Source organism: Lepus europaeus, unplaced genomic scaffold (assembly GCF_033115175.1).
Source record: "Lepus europaeus isolate LE1 unplaced genomic scaffold, mLepTim1.pri SCAFFOLD_105, whole genome shotgun sequence".
Taxonomy (NCBI): domain Eukaryota; kingdom Metazoa; phylum Chordata; class Mammalia; order Lagomorpha; family Leporidae; genus Lepus; species Lepus europaeus.
Genome location: NW_026909023.1, coordinates 339,482 through 358,712, shown reverse-complemented (window position 1 = coordinate 358,712; position 19,231 = coordinate 339,482). Strand labels below are relative to the sequence as shown.

At 71.4% G+C, this 19,231-nt stretch overlaps 1 protein-coding gene across 2 annotated transcripts; it reads left to right on the top strand.

The window, feature by feature from the left end:
* The first annotated feature begins 2,981 nt into the window (after window positions 1–2,981).
* On the top strand, window positions 2,982–18,650 carry REXO1 (RNA exonuclease 1 homolog). 2 transcript variants are annotated; one of them, XM_062184930.1, is made up of 15 exons: window positions 2,983–3,188; window positions 10,298–11,916; window positions 13,010–13,114; window positions 13,640–13,835; window positions 15,075–15,238; window positions 15,617–15,748; window positions 15,927–16,050; window positions 16,472–16,585; window positions 16,670–16,807; window positions 16,921–17,034; window positions 17,224–17,297; window positions 17,412–17,522; window positions 17,697–17,812; window positions 18,153–18,291; window positions 18,364–18,650. In XM_062184930.1, exons 1-15 carry the CDS (start codon window positions 3,035–3,037, stop codon window positions 18,571–18,573), a joined length of 3,510 nt encoding a protein of 1,169 aa, XP_062040914.1. In that variant the 5' UTR covers window positions 2,983–3,034; the 3' UTR covers window positions 18,574–18,650. The 2 variants fall into 2 exon arrangements, with proteins under 2 accessions (XP_062040915.1, XP_062040914.1); XM_062184931.1 differs by lacking the exon at window positions 16,472–16,585 and having other exon boundaries at window positions 2,982–3,188.
* Window positions 18,651–19,231: the final 581 nt, after the last annotated feature.

Here is a 19,231-nt window from a genome sequence, read left to right as displayed (position 1 = left end):
GAGCCGGGGGCGGGGGGGGGGTTGCTAACTCTGGTGGGGGAGGGGCGGGTGCCCGGCCTCCCCGCTCCCACCTGGGTAGGGGTCCCCGGCTTTGGCCTTCAGCATCCTGTGACAATCAGTGTCCCGCGGGACCCTGGCAGCCCTGGGGAGGGGCGCGCTCCGCCCTGTGCCGCAGGTGGGGCCCGAGGAGCCACAGCGCTGGCCCCTGGGTTCCTGGAAGGGGTGGCCCCTGGGGCGGGAGGCCCAGCCCTTCGGCCTTCTGGGAGAGCTCGGTTTTTTTGGACGGGGTAGAATATTTTTTCAGGCACCAATCCCTTTGTTGCCCGGGGCCCGCGGTGGGTGGGCCCTCATCCTCAGGGGCTGTGTGTGTGTGTGGGGAGGGGTCTCTGATCCCAGCTGGGGGGGCTTGGATCTCTTTCTGGATGGAGGACCTTGCGGTGGGAGGGGCCCCGGGTCTCCCATTGGTCCAGAACCTCCGTGTGTCCCGACTGGAGGGTGCTGGTGTGTATCCTGGAGGAGGGGCCCCGCCCAGCCTGCAGTGTCCACTGGGGGCCGCGTGGGCCCCGCGTGGGCCCGAGCCCTCCAGTCTCCGGCAGCGGGAGGAGTGATATGCCTTAGTCCGTGGGGTGGGGGTGTGGGCGGCCCCCAGCCCTGGCAGTGCCCAGGGCTGGGGCTGTGCTGTCCACGGGCCTGGAGGCACGTGCGCCCCCCAGCGCCCGAACCTGGTTGCAGCCATTTAGCGGTGGGGTGGGCGGGGAGGGGCCCCAGGGACCGGCGCTTTCTGTGGATGGCCCCTCCTACCTGCCTGCCCCCTTGTATTTAATTAAACAAGCCCTTTTTTAACCCTGTCTCCAGTGTGTCTGTGTGGTCCTTTGACCGCCGTTGGAGCTCCCCGGCCTCACGGCCCCTCCCACCCGGGTGACCCCAAAGCCATCAGCCTCCCGGGGAAACTGAGGCAGCAGCTCGTGAGTCCAGGGGTCTCGACCAGGCCTGGGCGACCCGGACGCCCCCGGCCCTGAGGCCCCGGGCGGGAGCAGGCGCGTGCCTGCAGCTGCGCGCGCGCGGTGTCGCTGGGCCGGGCGCAGCTGCGCCCCGGGCCTCGTTACCCGGTTACCCGGCAACGGAGGCGCAGCCACGCGGCGCCCGGGGGCGTCGTGCGCCCGCCGGGGCCCTTGCGGGCGGGGGCTGGGGGCGCGCACGCCGGGCCGCCCCCCGCCCCGCGGTCCGTGGCTGAGCCCTCCGGGGAGCGGGCTCCTGCTGCGTGCTGGCTGCCAGTTAGGATGGGGCCCGGGGAGACGCGCGCTGCGGGGCAGACCCTCCCCAGGGGGGCCGCAGCCCGGCGTCCCCTTCTGGTCTCGTCACCGCCCGGGGCGTCGCTTACCCGCAGCAGTGTGACCCCCAGTGCTCCGGTGGCCGGCCAGGGGCACCTGTGACCTGACCCAGGGCTGGGGGACCACCTGCCTGAGCCCCGCCCCAGCTCGGGTCCCAATGCTGGGCGGCCGCTCCCTGCAGGTGCGCCCCCCCCCCGGGGGGGACATCGGTGACGGCTCAGGAGGGGACGGGGACGGGGTGGGGGTGAGAGATCTGTCGCCCTCATACATCCTTGTATTTAGGTTACAGGAAGAAAAGTCTTCAACAAGGCCGGGGCCGGCGTGGAGGTGGCCGTGCCGCGGGTGGGGAGTTGCCGGTTCGGGCCCCTGCTGTTCGGCTTCCAGCCTAGCTGAGCACAGCCCGGAGGCCCCACGCGCACTGCTGCCTTCGGACCACCTGGGTGTGGGCTCCTGACTTTCACGCCCTCCCCAGACCCCAGGGGATCAGGTGGGCCCGGGGTGGAGACAGACATCCTGGGGAGGAAGTTGACCGGGCTCCCCCCACCCCGCACCCTCTCGCTGGGACTTTGCTCAAGATGGAATCTCCCTGGGGAGGACGCCGGCCTCCATCCCAGCTCTTCTGCACCCCCCCCCCGTGTCTGTTTCGGACGGTCACGTGGTCACGTGGCACCCTAGCCACAACCTGTGCTCCCCAGGCCAGCGAGGAGACAGGATTTGCACGAAAACTTCGGCCAGAGCCCACTGGCCCAAATCAATTGTTGCTAAAAAATAAAGAAAACCAAAAACACTCCAAACTCTACACGCAAGACTGACCACTTTAAAAAAAAAAAAGGATTTTTTTATTTGAAAGGCAGAGAGAGAGAGAGAGAGAGAGGTCCTCTATCTGCTGGTTCAACCAGCACTCGGGCCATCCTCCATTGCTTTCCCAGGCCATGGCAGAGAGCTGGACCGGAAGAGGAGCAGCCGGGACTCGAACCGGCGCCCATATAGGATACCAGCACTGCAGGAGGAGGATTAACCCACCGCCCCACGGCGCCGGCCCCTGATGCAGGGCCTTGCATACAGTAGGCGCTCACTGTATCGTGACCACATGAGTGCACTTGGGCCTGGAATTTCGACTGCTGGGGGCAACCCCAGTGGGTCAAATCCTGCACAAGCCCTGCACCGGGCTGGAGCCCCTGGGATAGGGAAGACCCGCGCGCAGGACTCGCCTTGTCCAGCAGAGGGCGCGCTAAGGGATATGCTAACTATACGCAAATGAATGCAAATAAGCCACAGCCAGGCCCGCAGGGAGGTTTTTTTTTTTTTTGGTCAGGCGCGCCGTAGACAGCCCGGGCGGCACCGGAGCTTGGGGCTCAAGATGGCGCAGCCGCCGCCGCGGAGGGACGGGCGGCGGCGCCGGCGAGGCTCCCGGAGGTGGCCAGCAGAGCATCCCGCGCCCTCCATGCCCCTTCTAGCGGCTGCATGTCTCGGCCCATGGGCTCGCGTCCCGGCGCGGCCTCGCGGGGGCCCGCGATTCTGAGCAGGCGCGCTGTGGGCAGCCCCTCCCGGGCTCCCTTGCGGCAGCGTCCCGGGGGCCTCCCGGGGCCTTTGAGCAAGATGGCGGCGGCGGGGTCCAGGCGCGGGCGGCGGCGACCGCGGCGCCAGTGAAGGGCCCCGGGGGCCCGCCGGCTCCGGGCCGAGGCCCCGCCGCGGGACGGACCATGCTACGTTCCACTGGCTTCTTCCGGGCCATCGACTGCCCCTACTGGGATGGGGCGCCCGGGGGTCCCTGCCGGCGGCCCTACTGCCACTTCCGGCACCGCGGGGCCCGGGTCCCCGGCGCGCCCGGCGGCGGAGCGGCGCCCCCCGCAGCAGGTAAAGGCCGTGCGCCCGCTGCGGGTCTGGGCCGCGCTGTTGGCGGGCGGCGGTCCCTGCCCGCCGCAGCCCGCGTCCGGTGCGCATCGCGGGGCGTCTCGGGTTCCTGCGAGCGGCCGGTGTGGACGGAGCGCGGACGGAGCGCGGACGCGGCCGAGGGGGCGCGGAAGCCTGGGAGGGAGAGGGGCCGCAGCGTGCCAGCCCTTGTTTGTGTCCCTGACAGCGCGCCGGGCCGCGCCCGCCCTCGGAGCGCGTGCGCCAGACACGACCCTGCGGCGTCTACACCCGCTTGGCGGGCGGCGGGCGGGCGTCCAGAACAAAAGGAGGGGTGGCGGAGGTGGAGGTGTCCGGGGCGGAGCGCCTGCACCTGCGCCCGGCCGGCGAAGCGCGGGTTCTTTCCAGAACCGGCCTTGACCTGCGGGACGCACAGAGGGAGAGCGGGCTGCACCTGCTGGGCCGTCCCCGGAGCCCCGCGGGCGCCCGGCGGGGGTGGGCCTGTGCCTCCTGCCCCGGGTGTCCGCGCCCGCTGTGCCCGTGGGTCGCTCTGGGGCGCTGCGGTGAGAATGAGCGGCCCCCGTCCGGCTTTGGGGCCGCGGGCCTCCCTGGGCGCCCCCAGGAGATGCGCGGGCGGGAGGCCGCCCCGCTCTGTGTCCCGGCGGTGCCGCCGGCTTCTGTGTGTGTTCCTGAGCGCCTGCTCCGGGCCCGCTGTGCCTCTGGAGGGGCTCGGGTGGTCGGGCAGGGCCGCAGCTGACAGGGGGCCCGAGCGCCTGCTGGGCGGCTCTGCTGGGTGGGCGGGCGGGAGGCCTCGGGGCCAGCGGCGGAGACAGTCATGGAGCCCCGGCCTCGGGGCCAGCGGTGTAGCGGGTAAAGCCGCCGTCTGCAGGGCCGGCCTCCCGCGTGGGCACCAAAGCCCCGGCTGCTCCACTTGCCATCCAGCTCCCTGCTGTGGTCTGGGGAAGCCGCGGAGGACGGGCCAGGTGCCGGAGCCCTGCACCCCTGCGGGGGACCTGGAGGTACCTCCTGGCTGCGCCTGGCCGGGCCCTGGCTGTTCATGCCATCTGGGGAGTGACCCCTCCCCCCAACACTGCCTTTCAGATAAACAAATCTTTTTTTTTTTTTTTGAAAGACTTACTTATTTGAAAGTCAGAGTTACACAGAGAGAGGGAGAGAGGGAGAGGGAGAGGGAGGGAGAGGTCTTCCATCCACTGCTTCACTCTCCAGATGGCTGCAAAGGCCAGAGCTGGGCCAATCCAAAGCCAGGAGCTCCATCCGGGTCTCCCACGTGGGTGCAGGGGCCCAAGGACTTGGCCCGTCCTCTACTGTTTTCCCAGGCCACAGCAGAGAGCTGGGTCAGAAGAGGAGCAGCCGGGACTTGAACCCGCGTCCACATGGGATGCGGGCACTGCAGGCCAGGGTGTTAACCCGCTGCGCCACAGCGCCGGCCCCTCAAATTAAGAAAACAAAAACGAAAACTTGAGACCTCTGAGCCTGTCTGGTCTGGATCCTGAGCGTGGGCTGCCGTGGTCATGTCCCTCTGAGAGCCCTGCAGAGCGGGGTCCTCCACATCCCGGCTGCTCCCCCACGTCCCGGCTGCTCCCCCACGTCCCGGGGCTGCTCCACGTCCCGGCTGCTCCCCCAGGTCCCGGGCTGCTCCCCCACGTCCCAGGGCTGCTCCACGTCCCGGGGCTGCTCCACGTCCCGGCTGCTCCCCCACGTCCCGGCTGCTCCCCCACGTCCCGGGGCTGCTCCACGTCCCGGCTGCTCCCCCACGTCCCGGGCTGCTCCAGGTCCCCGGCTGCTCCCCCAGGTCCCCGGCTGCTCCCCCAGGTCCCGGGGCTGCTCCACGTCCCGGGCTGCTCCAGGTCCCAGGGCTGCTGCTCCATGCCCTGGGCTCCTGTTTCCCCTGGGGTGGGAGCCGCCCTCTGCCGTACAGTGCCCCCCCCCCCCCATTGTGAGCTGGGCAAGTGCCTGGGCGCTGCTGCAAGTCCCTGGTGGGCAGGCTTGCCGTGGGCGGGGCCTGCTGAGCTGGGCTGTTCCCTGCCCGCCCCTCTGGGGAGGCCGCAAGCCAGGGCCTGGGGGACGGGAGGCCTGCTGTCCCCCAGGAGCCACCAGCCCTGTGTTCGCCCTGCTGGGGGCGGCTCCACTGTTGTGTTTTCCTCGTGTCTGGAGCCAAGGGCAAGGGGCGCTGGGTTGGCGAGCTGCTCCCGCTGTCAGTGTCGCTGGGCGAGCTGCCCCCCTGAGCTGCGCCGTCCTGAGGTTTGCTTATTTGCAAGGCAGAATGACAGAGGGAGAGAGTCCGGGGCAGGGTCCTCCGCCGCGGGTCCACTCCCCTGAGGCCCACGAGTGCTGGGGCTGGGCCGACTGGGAGCCAGGAGCTCCCTGCAGGCCTGCCAGTGGGCGCAGGGGCCCAGGCACTCGGGCCATCCTCCTCTGCCTTCCCAGCCCACAGCGGGAGCTAGACCGGAAGTGGAGCCCACGTGGGATGCCGGTGCTGCAGGCGGCTGCTTTACCGGCTAAGCCATAGCACCGGCCTCAAGGTCTGTCTTTCTAAAATAATTTTTATCTGTTTATTGGGGAAACAGGACTCTTTCTGCCGGTTCACTTCCCAAGCGGGGCGCCCAGGACTCGATGCAGGTCCCCCGTGGGGGCAGGGAGCTGTCACCTGAGCCGTCACCTGCTGCCGGCCGGGCCCGTTCGTGCCGTGTTGCGGCGGTGGTGTGGTGGTGTTTGGTTTGGTTTTCTTTAATGTTTGGGAGCAGCAGGGACTTGGTGGGGGACCACAGGCTCCACGTGGGTGGTGGGTGGCAGGGACCCAGGCTCTGCTGCCCCCAGGGTGTATTGGCAGGAGCTGCACTGGATGTGGGGTCGCTGGGCCGTGCGCCGGGCCCTCCGGCGTGGCTCAGCCTGCAGCGCCCACCCCCGAGAGGCACCGTGTCTGCCGGGCCCCGGGCCTGCCTGTGCGTGTGAGGCAGAGGGAGAGAGGGAGGTCTTCCGTCTGCTGCTTCACTCCCCAAATGGCCGGAGCTGCACCATCTGAAGCCAGGAGCTCCATCCGGGTCTCCCACGCAGGTGCAGGGCCCAGGCACTTGGGCCATCGTCCACTGCTCTCCCAGGCCACAGCAGGGAGCTGGATGGGAAGTGGAGCAGCCGGGACTCGAACCCGCGCCCGTATGGGATGCTGGCACCACAAGCGTTGCTCTACCCACTCCGCCCCAGCGCTTGGTTTCTGTTTGACCTGCACAGGTAGCTTCATGGGGGAGCAGCAGGCGGCAGCTTCTGCCTGTGGCCTCAGTACCCAGGCCCCCTTTTGCTCTGCCCCGGGAGCGGTGGCCTCTGGGGACCTCGTGGACACGACCTTAGCCCGGCACCTGCCAGCCAGGGGTCCCTCCGTCTGCGCCAAGAGGCAGCGGCCGCACGGTTCTGGCCCTGACACCGGCCTGGAGCCACGGGGGCGCCCCTGGGCACCAGACGACGTCTGGGGACACAGCTGGGGTGCCACTCCACGCCCGCCCAGGGTAGCAGGACCCGGAGGTTTCTGGTGCGGGGGTGGGGGTGGGGTGGGAGGCCCACAGGGCCTGCAGGTGGAGGCAGGAACCCGCGGGAACTCCGGCCCGTGCCTCCAGCCGGGTCTCAGGAGGCACCAGCCCCCACTGCCCTGGCCCCCTAGAGAGTGCCCTCGCGTGCTCCTGTGGTGCCCAGCTGCTCACGGCCACCCCTGCGCCTCGGCCGCCCCCTCCCCTCCTCTCCACCCACGAGGCGAGGGCGCAGGGCTGTGGGGGAGTGGGCGCCGGTCTGCCGTGCTGCACTGGCCGCGGCCCACGACGCCCGCGCTGCCCGTCCCAGCCCCAGCTGCTCTGCCCCCAGGGCAGTGATGGCCAAGTGTCTGGGCCCCCGCCGCCCACGTGGGAGCCCTGGACGGAGCTCCTGGCTCGGCCTGGCCCAGCCCTGGCTGTTGTGGCCATTGGGGGAGTGACCCAGCGGATGGAAGACCTCTCTCTCTCTGTCACTCTGCCGAATGAATGAATAAATCTTTATTAAAAAGCAGCGGCGACAGAACGGCCTGGAGTCGCGATCCTGGTCCTCAGTGGCCAAGTCCTGGGGCCCTGTGGTGCCGGCGCCGGCGCCGTAGCCTTAGGGGCAGGAGCACGCCAGCAGTGCCGGGCTGGGGGCGACCCCTGAGAGCTCCCAAGGGAGAGCTCGGGTCTCCGGGAAAGGGCTTGGGGGGTGGGCTGTGCAGACGGAAGGCGGGGTTGTTGGGGCACCACCTTGCTCTCTGCCCAATTTGCTGGGGAACAAGAGGGGAGGGGCTGGGGCTGGACTCAGGTCCTCTCCGGGCCCCTCCCGTCCCCGAGGACCTGTGGGACCAGGCCGGGGCTGGGCCAGCACCCCCAGCATGCCTTGCTCTGCTGGGATTGGAGAGGTGAAGGGGAGTCTGGGGCGGGGGCGCGGCCACGGGTGCTGGAGGCCTGTGGGGTGACTCGGGCACCGCTCCTGCCCACCGCGGGGTGGGGTTCTCGCCGGCTGGCCTGCCTGCGGCTGCTGAGCTGTGTCCTGCAGAGGGCGTCTCGCAGTCACAGGCCTCCGTAGGCTCCGGCAGCCACTGGCGCTGGGCCTGTGGGTCCATCACGGAGCCGCGGGGCGCAGGGGCAGGGCCTGGGGGTGACGCGGGCTCCGGCACCTCCATCTGCGTGCAGGGGGGACCGTCGTCCTCGTGTGTCCCCGCTCAGCTCGTGGCCGTCCACCACCGTCCACTGTGCAGAGCGGCCTGCGCTCCCCGCCGAGGGCCCACACCGTCCTAGGGACCGAGCGGGGCAGCGGGCAGTGAGGGCGGGGCTCTGGCCTGGATGCCATTGTCCCTACGGTGTTGCGTAGTAGGAACAGTCGGTGCACACGCGTGACCCTGGCGTGCGGGCTCCTCCCTGGGAGTGGAGGCCGCAGTCCTGGGAGCAGCCCATGGAAGCCTGGCTGGACTGCCTGGCCTGGGGTGGGGTGGAGTGGGGAAGGGGCCACGTGGGCTCCTGGATGTGTCGGGGTCCTGCAGGTGCACCTGCGTCCTGCCGCGTTCTACGCCAGTAGTCCACCTGCAGCTCCTGCCAGGGGTGCCGGGTCCCCAGGGGGCGAGGCAGGGCAGAGGCAGGGTGAGCCCTGTTCCCGGCGCTGTGCTGGCAGTGCCAGCCGGAGCACCAGCAGAGGGCGCTGTGCCCGAGGGTCTGGCAGGCCCTGGGTCGCTCCTGCGCCCGGCTCTGGGCGCTCCTCCCCACGGGAGGCTGGCGGTGGCCTGGGCAAGGGGTCGCCCTCTAGTCAGGGCCATGCAGGGCGCCCCCGGCTCCTCCCTTCAGGAAGCCCTGTTTGCACACATGAGGGGCCCCTTGCTCCCCTCCAGGGCTCTCCCGCCGATGGTGCGCCAGCAGAACGCACCGGGGAGTCTCCGCTGACGGGGCCCTGGAGGACCTGGCCCTCGGGGGCCCCAGGACCTCAGGTTACCTGGGGGAGCTCGGGGGCTGTGTGCCCAGTTCCGAGCCCCCGGCTGCCACATGCACCCCACCTGGGCCCTTCCCCGGCAGCACTCTCGGCCCCACCTGACCTCCTGCCTCCTCAGAGGACAGCCCGGGTCCCCGTCCGTAACCCGGCAGATCCCATCTCTGCGTCCCTCATCTGGTGCCATCGGCAGAGTCTGCTGTGGGGGAGGGCAGGGGGGGACAGCCTGGAGACCCTGCCAGTTCTTTTTTTTTTTTTAGAGTTTATTTATTTGAGAGGCAGCGTGACAGAGGCAGATGGAGAGGTCTTCCATCTACCGGTTCACTCCCCACAGCTGCCAGAGCTGTGCCGGGAACAGCCAGGAGCTCCATCCGGGTCTCCCATGGGGGTGCAGGGCCCCCGTCACTGCTGCTTTCCCAGGCCACAGCAGGGAGCTGGGTGGGACGTGGGGCGCCCACGTGGATGGCTGTGCCGCACGCCCGCCCCGGCCCGCTAACTTCCTTGGCCAGAGTGAAACCATTGTTATTCCTGTCGTCGCCACCCGCCGTGGGCAGAGGTGTGGCCACCGTGATCTCCTTCTTGCTCCTGGGCGGTAGGTGGGTGGGTGGCGCGCGCCGTGGTCGCTGGGGCCTCCCTGCCCCAGGCTGACCCCTCGTGTGGAGATGCCTGCTCGCCCCCGCCCCCGCCGTCCCTGCTGCTCCCTGGCGCCCGTGGCCCAGCCCCGGGGACCTGCGTGGAGGAGCCGGGTCCTGTCCTCTCGGGGTTCGCTGCTCTGAGTGGTGTCTTCCTGAGGCCTGCTGGGTCCCGGGCGTTCCCGGCCGCTCTGTGCTGAAGCCCGCGTTTCAGGGTGGGAGCTGCCTCTGTTCTGGGGCGCACACTTCCCCTCCCGCGGCCTGGGGTGCGTGTGAAAACGGCCCTCTCTGGGGCTGAAGCTGTGGGGAGACCTGGGGGGACCCAGGCCCCGCCCCCCCAGTGTCCGCAGGAGCCGTGCACCTGGGCTCGTGACCCCCGCCCACCCAGGCCCACCCTGGGCTGATCCAGGACCCTGGGAGACGTGAGGACGGGGCCGGCCCTCCCAGACGCCCGCTGCTCCCCCCGGCCTTCCCGAGTCTCAGCTCTGTGTGACAGTGGTGGTCCTGTGGGCCCAGGCGGGGTGCGGCCCTGGGTAGCTGCGTGCCTGAGTGGACGGCCTCCGTGCCCAGGCTGACCGGGCCGAGGTGCGTGTGCAGGGCTGAGCGGGGTGCCCGGCACAGCTGCTGGCCACCCGGCACTGTCGTCCCTGGGACACCCTGCTGAGTGGCCAGTCCAGCCCAGGGCCCCCTGCCCTGTGTGCTTGGAACGCGTCCACCCTGTCGCTGCCCCTGTGTGGTCCCGAGAGCTATGCCAGGAGGCCTTGCACCTGCGCAGCTGCCCACTGGTGCCCGGCTGCTCTACAGTGCTAGCCACCGCGCGCCCACTCCGCACGTCTGGGCCTCAGCCGGGCAGGGCCTGGCCAGGGGAAGGCGGGCGTGTGCTGGGGCCCAGAGCCTGGCACGTGGAAGGTTCTGGAAGGCATGCTGTCCGCTCTTCTGTTCCCTGCGCCTGGCTCTGGGGCCGTGTAGACATCGGCTGTTCTCTCCTCTCCCCCTCAGGGCTCTGTTACGACCCGTACAACCCCGAGCTGCCCAAGCCGCCCGCCCACAGGGAGAATGGCGTCCTGGGCCGGGGGCCCGAGCCGCGCTCGGACAGCCTGGAGCTGGAGCTGGTCAACCAGGCCATCGAGGCCGTGCGCAGCGAGGTGGAGCTGCAGCAGCGGCGCTACCAGGAGCTGCTGGAGACCGCGCGCGAGTTCGGCTCCGGCGAGGCCTCGGCCCTGGCTCCCTGCGACCCCGCCACAGACCTGGACGAGGACGCCTTCCCGCTGGCCTTCGACTACACCCCGGGCAGCTGCGGCCTGCTGGACCCCGACGCCGGCTACCAGCCCACCCCGCTAGCCGCCCCCGCCGAGCCGGGCAGCAAGTACTCGCTGGCCGTGCCGGAGCAGGGCCGGGCCGGCAGGGGGAACGGCGCCTTGGAGTACGTGCCCAAGGCCGTGAGCCAGCCCCGGCGCTCCGGCCGCGCCGCCCCCAGCAGCAAGTACGTGGTGGACGACTCCAAGCCCTGCACGGACCTGGAGTATGACCCGCTGTCCAACTACTGGGCCCGGCACCTGAGCAGGGCCAGCCGGCGGCCCCGGGGCTGCCGCGCCGGCGACTCCCACGACCCCGAGCTCAAGAGGACCTGCGAGCCGCTGGGTGCCTGCGAAGCCAGGTTCTCAGACTCCGACGACGACGCCGACGCCAGCCTGGCGCCCGGGGACGCGCCTGCCACCACCGACGCCCCCAAGGCGGGGGGTGAGAGCAAGCCCCCCGGGAAGCCACCCTCCAGCGAGGGCTCGGAGGCCGCGGGGAGCGTCCTGCGGGAGACCAAGGAGATGGCCGTGCAGTACGACGTGGGCGACCTCCGGCAGCCCGAGCTCGGCTCCCCCGCCGGCGGCCCCAAGGAGGGGAAGCCCAAGAAGAAGAAGAGCGGGGCCCCCCCAGCCCCAGGCCCCAAGGACGGCGCCCGGAGGAGGGAGAAGGCCAAGGCCAAGGAGCAGGCCGGGCCCCGCCAGAGAGCGGCGGACAGGAAGAGCCCGCAGGCCGGCAGCCCCCGGCACCAGGCGGAGCGGCCGGAGGGGACCCAGAAGAAGCCGGCCAGCTCAGGGAAGGGGCGGCCCGACCGGCCCGGGCGCCCGCCGAGCCCCGCGAGCGGCCCCCACTCGCTGCCGGACAGGAAGGCCGGGGGGAAGACCTCGCCCGGGAAGCTGGCGGAGCGCAAGGCCCGCTCGCTGGACGAGGGCGCCTCCCGCGACGGCCCCCGGCGGAAGAAGCGCACCCTGAGCCATGCCGACCTCTTCGGGGACGAGAGTGGGGACGAGGACACAGCCGCGGGGCCCGGGGCGCCGCCGGCCTGGCCCCCCGCCCTCCCGAGCCTCAGCTCCGACTCGGAGTCCTCCACCTCCAGCCTGGGGCGCTCCCCGCCCAAGCGGCTCAAGGCCTCCACGCCCCCGCGGCCTGCCCCTGCCTCCCCCGCCGCTGCCTCCTCTTCCTCCTCCTCCTCCTCCGATGACCTGGACTACGCGGCCCTGGAGAAGGAGGTGGCCTTCGACTCGGACCCCATGGAGGAGTGCCTGCGCATCTTCAACGAGCCCACCAGCGCCGCCGAGGGCACGGCCCGGCTGGCCCCGCAGGTGAGGGCGCAGGCCCCGCCGCCCCTCGGCCCGGCCGCCCTGGGGAGCCTGCGCCTGCTGCAGTGTCCTCCCCGGGCCGGCAGAGGGCGCTCGGCCGAAGCAGACACAGCCAGAGTGGGCAGCTCCCGCGGGGCGTGGGCTTCAGACCCCCGTGCTGACCCCTCACGTCTCCGAGTCCCGCGGGACCGGGCGCCGGCTGCCTAGGACGGTGCCCCTGCCAGTGGCCTGGGGCTGCGAGCTGCTGAGTCTCCCAGCCCCGGGCCAGGGTCTTGGAAGCCCCCTCCACTGCCAGACATGTGCTGGGGGGCGTCTGTGCTGAGGGACCCACTCGTGTGAGGCCTGTGGGAGGGTCTGTGCTGAGGGACCCACTCGTGTGAGGCCTGTGGGAGGGTCTGTGCTGAGGGACCCACGCGTGTGAGGCCCGTGGGAGGGTCTGCTGAGGTCCCTGTGGGGTCCGTGGGAGGGTCTGTGCTGAGGGACCCACGCGTGTGAGGCCCGTGGGAGGGTCTGCTGAGGTCCCTGTGGGGTCCGTGGGAGGGTCTGTGCTGAGGTCCGTGCGGGGTCCGTGGGAGGGTCTGCTGAGGTCCCTGTGGGGTCCGTGGGAGGGTCTGTGCTGAGGTCCCTGTGGGGTCCGTGGGAGGGTCTGTGCTGAGGTCCGTGCGGGGTCCGTGGGAGGGTCTGCTGAGGTCCCTGTGGGGTCCGTGGGAGGGTCTGTGCTGAGGTCCCTGTGGGGTCCGTGGGAGGGTCTGTGCTGAGGTCCGTGCGGTGTCCGTGGGAGGGTCTGCTGAGGTCCCTGTGGGGTCCATGGGAGGGTCTGTGCTGAGGTCCCTGTGGGGTCCGTGGGAGGGTCTGTGCTGAGGTCCCTGTGGGGTCCGTGGGAGGGTCTGTGCTGAGGTCCCTGTGGGGTCCGTGGGAGGGTCTGTGCTGAGGTCCCTGTGGGGTCCGTGGGAGGGTCTGCTGAGGTCCCTGTGGGGTCCGTGGGAGGGTCTGTGCTGAGGTCTGTGCGGGGTCCCTGTGGGGTCCGTGGGAGGGTCTGTGCTGAGGTCCCTGTGGGGTCCGTGGGAGGGTCTGTGCTGAGGCCGGTGTGTTCTAGCCCCCCAAGGAAGACCAGAGCCAGGACAAGGGGCGCACGGAGCCCCCCGCCCTGGTGCCGGGGCAGAAGAGGAGAATCTCCCATCTCGCCAAGCAGGGCCGGGAGGTGAGGAGGGGCTGGAGGCTGGTGGGTGGGGAGCGGGGTCTGCTGGGGTCTGTGGGTCAGCCCCTCCCCCCGCCGCAGAAACCATGGCGCAGGTGCTGTGGCTTCATTTGGCAAACTTGTATCCAGCACTGTGTCCTGGGGCAGATGGGTCCCGCCCACTTCCTGTCCTCAGCTCTCCGGAGCCCGAGGCCGGCGGACAGCTCCTCGGCGCTGGACCTGTGGAGGCCGTGTGGCCCGCGAGCTCCCTGCCGGCCCTGCCGAGGGTGGAGAGCAGGACAGGCCCGGGGCTGACCCCGGGGGACAGGACTGGAGCGTGAAGCCAGGCGGGGGCTCACATCGGAGTCCCAAATGCTGGGCGGCAGGGGCTGGGGGGCCGCTGTGCTGTGTGCGTTCCCGCCAGGGCCCATGGAGGCCTGGAAGGTGCCTGGGGGCACGGCCTGGCCACCCGGCCCTCAGCCTGCCTCCCACTGCCTGCCCTGGGCACCCCAGACTCACAGACAGGCCCTGGAATTTGTCCTCATCCAGGCGGAGCCTCCGAGGAGGGGCCCGGCGGCGCCCCCAGCCCGGCCCCCCACCGCCCAGGAGGTGTGCTACCGTCGGGCCCAGCAGGCGCAGCAGGCGTCGGCCAGCCTGCTGCAGGAGAAGCCCTCCTCCGTCCACATCTCCGCCCCCGGCGAGAGGAGGAGGATCGCCCACGTCCCCAACCCCCGCCTGGCCACCGGTGAGTGCTCTGGGGAGGGGTGGGCCTGAGGGTGTTTCTCTGTGGGCAGGAGAGCTCCCGGGCGGGACCCCCGTGCCATTCTGGGGCCCCCACTTGTCCTGGACAGCAGGGACACAGACTCCCAACCCCTGTGGGGCGGGGAGCGGAGGAGGCCTGGCCCCGTCGCTGGGCTCCGTGGGGCCGCCTGGGCCTCTGCCTGCGGGGCCCCAGCTGGGGTGGGGGGAGTGGGGACGGCCTTCATCGGCTGGCCGGATCTGGAGGGCTGAAGGTCAGGCCAGCTGGGCAGGAGTGGGAGGGGCCGCCCGCACCGCCATGCCGTGGGGGACGTGGCTCTGGAGTGTTACAGCCTGGGTGCCGCCCAGAGGCGCTGGCTGGCTCCCGGGAGGTAGGAGACCTGAGAGCCACCGCGCCGTGACGACGGGCAGAGGCGGAGGGGTCCCAGCCCTGGTCTGGCGCGCTGGGTGGAGGGGCAGGCGGCTGGCGTCGCTCCCAAGGCACTCGCACCCCTCCCAAGCCTGCATCTTGGAGTGGTCCACTTGTCCCCTTCACGGGTGACAGCTTGGGCCGTCCCCTCTGCGGCTAGACACTGACCTGAGCCCGGGGGCCCCGATGAGCCCTCCGTGCCTGTACTTCCTCTCGGAGGGCTGCCGGGAGCCCAGGGGACTCTCCCGGGGCAGCTGGCACATCGGGGGAGGGGGGCTTCAGAGGCCTGCAGTAGGTGCCCAAGACCAGGCATGGCTGTCCCAGTGCACCTGCCCTTGCTGTCCGGGCTGAGCCCCCAAGTGTCAGCCTCGGGTGGGGCCCTGCTGGTTGTGACCTCATCAGAGGGAGAGAGAGAACTCGGAGCCGTTGGCAGGTGGCCGGCTGTCACAATGGCCGGGCTGGGGGCGTCCCGTACCCTCTGGTCCTTTGTCCAGGAGCCAGGGCCTTTCCCCCGTCAGATGTCAGTGCCTCGGAGTCGGGGGCCAGAACATGTGGCAGAGGCCCCGCCTGCCCCGCGCCGCCCGCCACAGACCTCGCCCCCACAGCCGGAGTCTCCTCGCCCCGCGCCCATGGCCTCGCCCGCGCGCACATAGAGCCTGATGTCCGCCCGCAGCCCGCGCCCCGCGCCCCGGCCGCTGCCCCTGCGCCCCCAGCTGCACGTGCTGCTGGCCCTCGGCGACCACGGCTGCCTGCTGCTGCGCGGCTCCGTGATGGGCCTGCTCGCCTCCTGCGCTCACGCCCCCCGTGCCCCGCCAGCCCCCGCAGGCGCCAAGAGGACCCTCGCCGCCAGCAGCAGCCAGGCCTCCCGGGGCCCCGAGCCCGGCGGGCAGCCGCTGAAGACGCGCACGCTGGCAGGGATGGCGTCCAAGACCACCACCCCCAACATCCCCAAGCGCGTCGCCCACAGCCCGTCTCTGCAGGTAGCCTGCCCAGGGCCCTCTGCGGGGCGGGGGTGGGGTCTCCCCAGGGCTGCAGCGGGCTGAAGGTCGGGTCTCCCATGTGGGTGGCAGGGGCTCGTGGACGGGGGCTGCCTTCCACTGTCCTCCCAGGCCTAGCAGGCCGCTGGGTCAGAAGTGGGGCAGCTGGGACTTCGACGCTGCACCCCAGCACCGGCCCCTGTGCAGCGGGCGTGGGGGTGCTGCCAGCCCTGCGCCCCCTGCCCCACTGCTGGTGGCCCGCGTCAGGCTGTGCTCAGCCCGCTCTCTGCCGCGGCCCCGAGCTCACGGGCTGTGTCGCTGCTACCGAAGGGACCTGGAGGGCGTGCTGGGGTCACCCTCCACCCGTTTTTGTCCCTCCAGAGCTTAAAGAAACCCATTATCCCGAAAGAGTTTGGGGGCAAGGTCCCCACCGTCATCCGCCAGCGCTACCTGAACCTGTTCATCGAGGAGTGCCTCAAGTCCTGCCCCTCCAGCCAGGAGGCCGTGGAGAAGGTGGGGCGGGGTGCGGCCCACGCGCCAGCCGGGAGAGGGAGGTGCGGCCCACGCGCCCGCCGCCCCGGGCCTGCTCTCACGCGTGCGGCCAAGGTGGGGCGGGGGCGCCAGCCGGGAGACGGGGGTGCGGCCCACGTGCCCGCCGCCCCGGGCCTGCTCTCACGCGTGCGGCCCCCAGGCGCTGAGCGAGGAGAAGGTGGCCTACGACCGCAGCCCCAGCAAGAACATCTACCTGAACGTGGCCGTGAACACCCTCAAGAAGCTGCGCGGCCTGGTGCCCAGCGCCGTGCCCAGCCTCCACAGTGAGCCTCGGCCCGTGCCCCCGGCGGCCCCTTCTCGCTGCGCGGCCCGGCTGCCGAGCGAGTGCCGCTAATGGGCGGCTCGCGGCCTCTTCAAAGCGGGAGGCCCGCGGGCCGTGGGTGCATTAAGCCTGGGGAGGGAGAGGGGGCGCAGGCCACTTCATTACCGCCTCTCGAGAGCCTGCATTAAGCTGGCAGCTGGCGCTCCCACCCCGGCTCTCGCTCTCGCTCTCGCCCGCCCCCACCTCCATTAGCGGCCCCGCGGCCTCGCCTGCGGCAGGTGTCAACACAAAGCCCTCGAGAGCTATTAGGCCTGCTCGCCTGTCCCCCGTCCCCTCCTCCCCCGGGACCCAAGCGAGGGGAGGGGCGGCCGGGGGAGGGCGGGTGTCCCCCGTCGCGCTGACCCCTCCCTCGCCTCCCCCAGAGGCCAGCGGCCGCAAGGTCGTGTCCCACGAGGTGGTGCTGGGGGGCAGGTTGGCCGCCAAGACCAGCTTCTCCCTCAGCCGCCCCAGCAGCCCCCGGGTGGAGGATCTGAAAGGTGAGCCCCCCGGACCCCTCCCAGGCGCTCAGCCCCGGCCAGGGCCGCGCCAGGCCGGGCTGAGCAGCGCTCTGGCCCTCACAGGGGCGGCGCTGTACGGCCGGCTCAGGGAGTACCTGCTCACGGAGGACCAGCTCAAGGAGAACGGCTACCCCTTCCCCCACCCCGAGCGGCCCGGCGGCGCCATCATCTTCACGCCGGAAGAGAAGAGGCCCAAGGACCGTGAGTCCGCTACAGGGCGGGGCCGGGGGCGAGGGTGGGGGGACAAGGGCCGGGGGCCGGGCGCGGGGTCCCTGGCGAGACCCTGAGCCCGACTCAGCCCGCGCGGCCCACAGCCTCCTGCAGGATCTGCTGCCGCTGCGGCACCGAGTACGTGGTGTCGTCCTCCGGCCGCTGCATCCGCGACGAGGAGTGCTACTACCACTGGGGCCGGCTGCGCCGGAACCGAGGTGGGCCCCGCCCCCGCCGCCTGTGTCCCGAGCGCCGCCTTCCCGGGCCTGCCCACGTGCTGCCCGGCGTGGCCTCACGGCCCTGCGGCCCCCGAGAGCACCCGTGGGGAGGGGCCTGGCCTGCTGCCTGCGGGGGGAGGGCTGGGGGCCCGGCCAGAAGCCGCTGATCGCTCCGTCTGTCCGGCACAGTGGCGGGAGGCTGGGAGACGCAGTACGTGTGCTGCTCCACGGCCATCGGCTCCATGGGCTGCCAGGTAGCCAAGGTGAGTCCTGCGCCCCGCCCTCCCCCGCTGGGCCCTCCCCGTGCCCCACCCTCCCCCCCGCTGGGCCCGCCCTCCCCTGCTGGGCCCGTCCCACCGCCCCGCACTCGCCCGCAGCAACACGTGCAGGACGGCCGCAAGGACTGCCTGGAGGGCTTCGTGAGGACCTTCGAGAAGGAGGTCTCGGGGGATGCTCACGCCGGCATCTACGCGCTGGACTGTGAGATGGTGTGTGGGCGCAGGCGGGGGCGGGAGATGGGGGGAGGAGGGTAGCCCGCGCCGGGTCTCGTGCCCAGAGGCCGCCGCACCCCCAGGCCCAGGGCCCGTCTCTGCCTGGTGCGGGGGTGCGGGCCGCGGTGTGGCGCCCGCTCGGAGCCCTGAGGCCTGTGCCGCCGCCCGCAGTCCTACACCACCTACGGCCTGGAGCTGACCCGGGTCACGGTGGTGGACACCGACATGCAGGTGGTCTACGACACCTTCGTGAAGCCGGACAACGAGATCGTGGACTACAACACCAGGTGGGGTCCCGCAGCGCCCCTGCCCAGGCCCGCCCTCCACGCGGAGCCCCGCCCTCTGCGGGCCCGCCCCGGCCTGCCCTCTGCCCTGAGCCCCGCCCGCCCAGCCCCGCCCTCTGCCCTCTGCTGAGCCACGCCCAGCCCCGCCCTCTGCCCTGCTCAGCCCCGCCCAGCCCCGCCCTCTGCCCTCTGCTGAGCCACGCCCAGCCCCGCCCTCTGCCCTGCTCAGCCCCGCCCAGCCCCGCCCTCTGTCCTCTGCTGAGCCACGCCCAGCCTGGCCGTCTGCACTGAGGCCGGCCCCGCCCTCTGCCCTGGGCTCAGCCACGCCCTCTGCCGCCCGCAGGTTCTCGGGGGTGACCGAGGCCGACCTGGCGGACGTGCGCGTGACGCTGCGGGACGTCCAGGCCGTCCTGCTGAGCATGTTCAGCGCCGACACCATCCTCATCGGACACAGCCTGCAGAGCGACCTGCTGGCCTTGAAGGTGGCGCGGGCGCGCGCTGGGCGGGCGGGCGCCGCCCCCCGCCGCCCCCCGCCTGACCCTAAGCGCCCGCAGGTCATCCACCGCACCGTGGTGGACACGTCCGTGCTGTTCCCGCACCGCCTGGGCCTGCCCTACAAGCGCTCCCTGCGGAACCTCACGGCCGACTACCTCAGACAGATCATCCAGGACAGCGCGGGCGGGCACAGCTCCAGCGAGGACGCCAGCGCCTGCATGCACCTGCTCATCTGGAAGATGCGGGAGGACGCCAAGACCAAGCGCTGACCCCGTGCAATAAACCTCCAGAGCTAGCCTGGCCCGGCCTGTGCTGGGAGGGCGGGCAGGCCGGGCCCCGCCCCCGCCCCGCCCCCAACTAGGGTGGCCGGGCCCCGCCCCTCCCCAGGCCCCGCCCCTGGCCTGCCCCTGTGCTGGGAGAGACCAGGCAGGCCGGGCCCCGCCCCACCCCGCCCTCAACCAGGCTGGCCGAGCCCCGCCCCCTCCCCAGGCCCCGCCCCCAGGCCTGTCCTCCAGAGAGACCAGGCAGGCCGAGCCCCCGCCCGCCCTCCCGGCCAGGTCCCCGCCCTGCTCAGCCCCTTGGCGGCGCCCGGGGGCGGGCGGTTTGAGACGGGTCCTCCCTTTTGTTTTGTATTGTTATTTTTATTATTAACTTAAACCTGTTCACTTGCACAGCTCCCCAAGGGCCTTCGCGGGTCCGGGGTGGGGCCCTGGACTCCCCACCCACCCCCGGGGGGGCTGCAGGGGTGGGGCCGCCCACCTCCACGACCTCCGACCTCCGGGAACCAAGCCACCCCTGTGGCCCCCGGCCCCGCCTCCATGGAGCCCCTCCCCCGCTCCTGGGCCCTTGCTCCCCTCCCCCACCCCGGGCAGGGACAGAATAAATGTTTGTATGGATTTTAGCTGTTGTGAGTGTGGCGTTCTTGGT